Source organism: Dendropsophus ebraccatus, chromosome 2, assembly GCF_027789765.1.
Source record: "Dendropsophus ebraccatus isolate aDenEbr1 chromosome 2, aDenEbr1.pat, whole genome shotgun sequence".
NCBI lineage: Eukaryota > Metazoa > Chordata > Amphibia > Anura > Hylidae > Dendropsophus > Dendropsophus ebraccatus.
Window position 1 is genome coordinate 23,245,263 of NC_091455.1, and position 6,000 is coordinate 23,251,262.

At 38.0% G+C, this 6,000-nt stretch overlaps 1 protein-coding gene across 1 annotated transcript in view; it reads left to right on the top strand.

Annotated features, from left to right (window-relative positions):
- The window catches only part of EXT1 (exostosin glycosyltransferase 1), a 210,846-nt gene extending 205,099 nt beyond the window's left edge, over positions 1–5,747 (top strand). The window contains exons 9-11 of the mRNA XM_069957169.1: positions 821–981; positions 1,984–2,155; positions 5,253–5,747. Of these exons, the coding sequence (XP_069813270.1) occupies positions 821–981; positions 1,984–2,155; positions 5,253–5,438 (519 nt within the window). The 3' untranslated portion in view covers positions 5,439–5,747. The remainder of the gene's footprint in view (positions 1–820; positions 982–1,983; positions 2,156–5,252) is intronic.
- The last annotated feature ends 253 nt before the right edge of the window (positions 5,748–6,000 follow it).

Genomic DNA, 6,000 nt, shown 5'->3' on the forward strand with positions numbered 1-6,000 from the left:
AAGAAAAAGCTTACTGCCACCTATTGGTTCAAATTAATGTTCGACCTATAAAGAGCCTTAAAACAGTTAGACATGAGACTTAGATACCGGGGGCTGAAGAAGTTGGATGCAGCCCTAGGGAGTCTTGGAAAACATGGCTACATCCATAGGCCATAGGCTGTATCCATGTATTTCCAGGACTCCCTAGGGCTGCATCCAACTTGCTTGAGTTGCGCTCATATCTGATGCTGATATAAAGGCGGTGAAATGTAAAGCATACTTTGGCCCATTGATGGTAGGGGACTGAGGAGTTCCCTTCCACTAAAACACTGTAAAGGAAATATATAACGGAAGTAACCTTGGCAAACTTTTTATCTTTGGAAGGTCAAACTAAGAGAAAAATGTATTTATTTAAAAAAAAATAATAATTCAAGCCAAAAAGGGCAGCGCTATAAATCTGAATTTAATGCTACGGTGTGCTGAACTTCGTCTGATGGATACATTAAAATGTGCATAATTTTAGGTTAGAATATCAAGCAGTTTTGTTAAAAGCAGAAGCGTGTAGATTTTTTTTTTTAACCATTTTTCTTTTTTTTTTCCTTTTTATTTTATATGTAACTTATAATTGAGCCATTTGACATTTGAATAGAAAATGATCATTTTGCGTCTCTATTATATCGATGACATGGCGGCTTTCGCGTAGGCCCAGAGATGGCGGTCGGCCTTTGTCTGGGAACTACTCACATGCTCCATTATAAGAATAGCTTTTTTTCTGGGATGAGTAGTAGAATTGTAACAACCATTTTTTTTATTTTATTTTATTTATTTATTTTTTACACAGGTGGATTTTGCCTTTACGGTTTGGCAGAGCTTTCCAGAAAGGATTGTGGGTTACCCGGCCCGTAGTCACTTTTGGGACAGCACAAAGGAGCGATGGGGTTACACATCCAAGTGGACTAATGACTACTCCATGGTACTAACCGGAGCTGCTATCTACCACAAGTAAGTGGCCTGCTGGCCTCCCAGCCTGTATGCTACTTGTTCTTTTGGCCCTTGGAAGCCATAACAATTTTGGGCCATGATGATTATGGATATATACACAGTTTGTGGCTCATGGGGGAGATATATCAAACATGGTGTAAAGTGAAACTGGCCCAGTTGCCCCTAGCAACCAATCAGATTTAACCTTTCATTTTCCAAAGAGTCTGTGAGGAATGAAAGGTGGAATCTGATTGGTTGCTAGGGGCAACTGAGCCAGTTTCACTTTACATCATGTTTGATAAATCTCCCCCATTGGTTTTTACTGTGGCAAAAAAAAATTCTTTCACATAAGCTGGTGTCTGAAAGTTATATAGATTTGTAATTTACTTTTATTTAAAAATCTCAAGTCTTCCAGTACTTATCAGCTGATGTGTGTCCTGCATATAGTGGTGTATTCTTTCCAGTCTGACACAGTGCTCTCTGCTGCCACCTCTGTCCATGTCAGGAACTGTCCAGAGCAGTAACTAATCCCCATAGAAAACCTCTCCTGCACTGGACAGTACCTGAAATGGACAGAGGTGGCAGCAGAGAGCACTGTGTCAGACTGGAAAGAATACACCACTTCCTGCAGGACATACAGCAGCTGATAAGTATGGGAAGACTGGAGATTTTTAAATAGAAGTAATATACGAATCTGTAAAACTTTCTGACATCAGTAATTTAAAGAAAGAAAATCTTTTTTTTAGAGGAGTACTCCTTTAAAGAGTAGAATAAATATTTGACATTAAGGTTATTTATTCTCACAAGCATTGAAAACCGCCATTATATGCCACTTACTAATAAGTAGTAGAGATGAGTAAGCATGCTCCGGTAGGTATCAGAAAATTCACACCAATAGCTTCCTCTGAGACGTCCCCTTCCATTGGCGGCCATATACAGGATGGGGGCGCTGTGCTGTGTGGTATATGGCGGCTTATTACTGTTACAGTGTGTGGATTCTAATATTCTGTGTCCTCTCTGCAGATACTATCACTACCTGTACACCAATTACTTGCCTGCCAGTCTGAAAAACATGGTGGACCAATTAGCCAATTGTGAAGATATCTTAATAAACTTCCTGGTGTCTGCTGTAACCAAGTTGCCGCCAATAAAAGTGACACAGAAAAAGCAGTATAAGGAGACTATGATGGGACAGGTATGACTGCTCTGTCTATTACCAGATGGGGAAAATATTTCCCAAACTTCCCGTTTTGTTTTTTGTTTTTTTTACATCGCTATTTTTTTAATTTTTTTTTTTATTTTTTATTTTTTTTATGTTTTTATGCACTCTTTAATAGTTTGAGCTCATATTTCTCTTCACTCCCTGCTTGTCCGGTGCCTAGACATTGTTGCAACATTTAAAGGGGTTATCCTGGATTTTGAAAGCATAGTATTTTTTTCTACAAATGGCGCCACACCTGTCCTTAGGCTATTTGCAACTGCAATATCACACACAGACTGAGGTTTAATGGTTTTTACTATTAAAGGGATACTCTGGCAAAAAAAAAAAAAATCTTTCACATAAGCCGGTGTCAGAAAGTTATATGGGTTTGTTACTTCTTTTTAAAAATCTTCGTACAGCTGCTGTATGTCCTGCAGGAAGTGATGTATTCTTTCCAGTCTGACACAGTGCTCTCTGCTGCCACCTCTGTCCATGTCAGGAACTGTCCAGAGCATTAACTAATCCCCATAGAAAACCTCTCCTGCTCTGGACAGTTTCTGACATGGACAGAGGTGGCAGCAGAGAGCACTGTGTAAGACAGGAAAGAATACACCACCTCCTGCAGGACATACGGCAGCTGATAAGTACTGGAAGACTTGAGATTTTTAAATAGAAATAGTTTACAAATTGATTTAACTTTTTTGAAACCAGTTGATTTTGAAAGAAAAATATTTTTGCCGGCATACCATTCTCCATTTCAGTAGACATTTCCACACAAAAAATGTTTTGGACATATTCATTTTAACCCCATCCCCTTGTCTGTTTTACATGTAATTCTATGGGGAAATGCATGCCCCCTTTTTTTTTTTTAGGGAAAATCTAGTGCCCCTCTTGCATTAGAGGAGCAAAGCCAATCATGTATCTTGGAAAGCTGTTTGACTATTTACTGTAGCAATCGGCAGAATTATGAATGCAGCTCTGCAGCACATTACATTTTATGATGGTCCCAAACTGACCAATGATTTATGGCATTACCCGGACGTTACCCGATTCTGTGTGGACTTTAGAGCTGAGCACACATACTCTTACACCTTTAAAAAAAATTTCCTTAAAAACATCCTGTAAATAGCAACCACTGTGAGGCCTGCTGGTGGGATGATTTCAACTTGTGAATTATTTCTTTAAACATTTTTTTTTTTTCCCCCTCTACTTATCGAAATAGAACCTAGACGGCGTGTTGTGCTGGTGGGAGGCCAGGAAGCTTCCAGGCAGCAGAGAGCTATGTTAGTGCCTCCCGACCGCTGGAAATGGACGGCCTGCCACCAGCACTTATTATCCCAGTGTCCCCAAAACAGGAGGCCTATATGTATTCTGCCCATGTAACCAGGATTTTATATTCTCTACAATTCCAAATAGAAATCCATTTTTTACTTGCTTTTGACTTTTTTAAATGCATTTTTTATCATTATTATTTTACAAATAAAAGCAACACCTAAGTAGTATGAGAGCGCTTTTCTCCTGTAGTATTGGCTTATATTATGGTTTATGCATTGTTCAGTGGTGCATTTAGAATTCAGTTTAAGCTTCCAGTATGTCTGACATCTCCAAGAAGTGTATTCTGCTTTATTAACTACCCAGAACCCGTCCTCCTTCCTTTTTAATATGAATAGGAGTGTATTATAAGTGGAGAGCAGAGAGTCAGCAGCAATCCAGCTTATAGTCACGTATGGTGATAGGGAAACAGGTAATACTGTAGGATGGGTCACTCCTCAGTTGGGAAGCACATGCAGACAGCAGACAATCCAGTATGTGAACGTAGAAAAGAGAAGCTGGTGCTCACAGATATCTGCAGAATCCACTTTAGTTTATTAAGACATAAACATATATAAAGTTGGAAGGAGGTGGACATGGTGCAGGCGAGTACCGAGGATGGCTGTTTCTCATGTGCCCACACTTCTGCCAGCTATTTGATATAATAGTGTTGCCTATGTAGAAGACTATAACTACTCCAATAAAGTATAAAAAAGAAAGAACTACCACTCACCGACTTACTGAATATAACTACTATAATACTGCCCCTATATACAAGATTATAACTACTATAATACTGCTCCTATATGCAAGACTATAACTACTATAATACTGCTCCTATATACAAGAATATAACTACTATAATACTGCTCCTATATACAGGAATATAACTACTATGATACTGCTCCTATATACAAGAATATAACTACTATAATACTGCCCCTATATACAAGACTATAACTACTATAATACTGCTCCTATATACAGGAATATAACTACTATAATACTGCTCCTATATACAAGAATATAACTACTATAATACTACTCCTATACACAAGAATATAACTACTATAATACTGCTCCTATATACAGGAATATAACTACTATAATACTGCCCCTATATACAAGAATATAACTACTATAATACTGCTCCTATACACAAGAATATAACTACTATAATACTGCTCCTATATACAGGAATATAACTACTATAATACTGCTCATATATACAAGAACATAACTACTATAATACTGCCCCCTATATACAAGAATATAACTACTATAATACTGCTCCTATATACAAGAATATAACTACTATAATACTGCTCCTATATACAAGAATATAACTACTATAATACTGCTCCTATATACAGGAATATAACTACTATAATACTGCTCCTATATACAGGAATATAACTACTATAATACTGCTCCTATATACAGGAATATAACTACTATAATACTGCTCCTATATACAGGAATATAACTACTATAATACTGCTCCTATATACAGGAATATAACTACTATAATACTGCTCCTATATACAGGAATATAACTACTATAATACTGCTCCCTATATACAGGGATATAACTACTATAATACTGCTCCTATATACAAGAATATAACTACTATAATACTGCTCCTATATACAGGAATATAACTACTATAATACTGCCCCTATATACAAGAATATAAAACATAATAGAGCCTGGGGTTGTAGATATGTTCATAGTTTGAGTACAAAGCAATCTAACGTTCCCGTTTTTGTCTCCCTTCAGACCTCCAGAGCTTCTCGCTGGGCAGACCCCGACCACTTTGCTCAGAGACAGACTTGTATGAATACGTTTGCCAGCTGGTTTGGCTATATGCCGCTCATTCACTCACAGATGAGACTGGACCCGGTACTGTTTAAGGATCAGGTCTCAATCCTACGAAAGAAATATCGGGACATTGAACGACTTTGAGACATAACTGCCACCGGAATGAGCCTTCTGCCCAGTGCGTCTCCATCCACACACGGACAGCTGCTTATGAACGGTTTACTCTGCCGCTTCCACACACGGAATCCACAAAGCGTTTGGAACCAGGACTTTGGGCGTCTGGACTCCATTGCACTGGACTGCTTACAACCACCACCGAGCTTTGTCGTCTCAGAACTAGGCTGTGTACAGTTTAATTATGGAACATTAAATAATTATTTTTGAAATGATTGCTATGCAGGTTTAAACTTTTTTAATGAACAAAAACTATTAAAATCAGAGATCTTTCTTTAACCTGTTTCCTTTGTCTTCAATATTTGATAGGTGACATCTTTGAACTATTTCCATATGTGCCAAACACTCACATTTTCGGTTTGTTAAAGGGATTTTCAGATTTTTTATTACTTGTCCCCATAGAGAATGAATGGAGCAGCGGGTCAGGTGGCGATCTGCAGCTCTGTTCAAAATAAGAGTAGAGCACCAATTGAGAGGTTAGAGGTCAGTCTCCCTGTGATCTCTATCCTTTGTAAGTAGTAATAAATCAGAA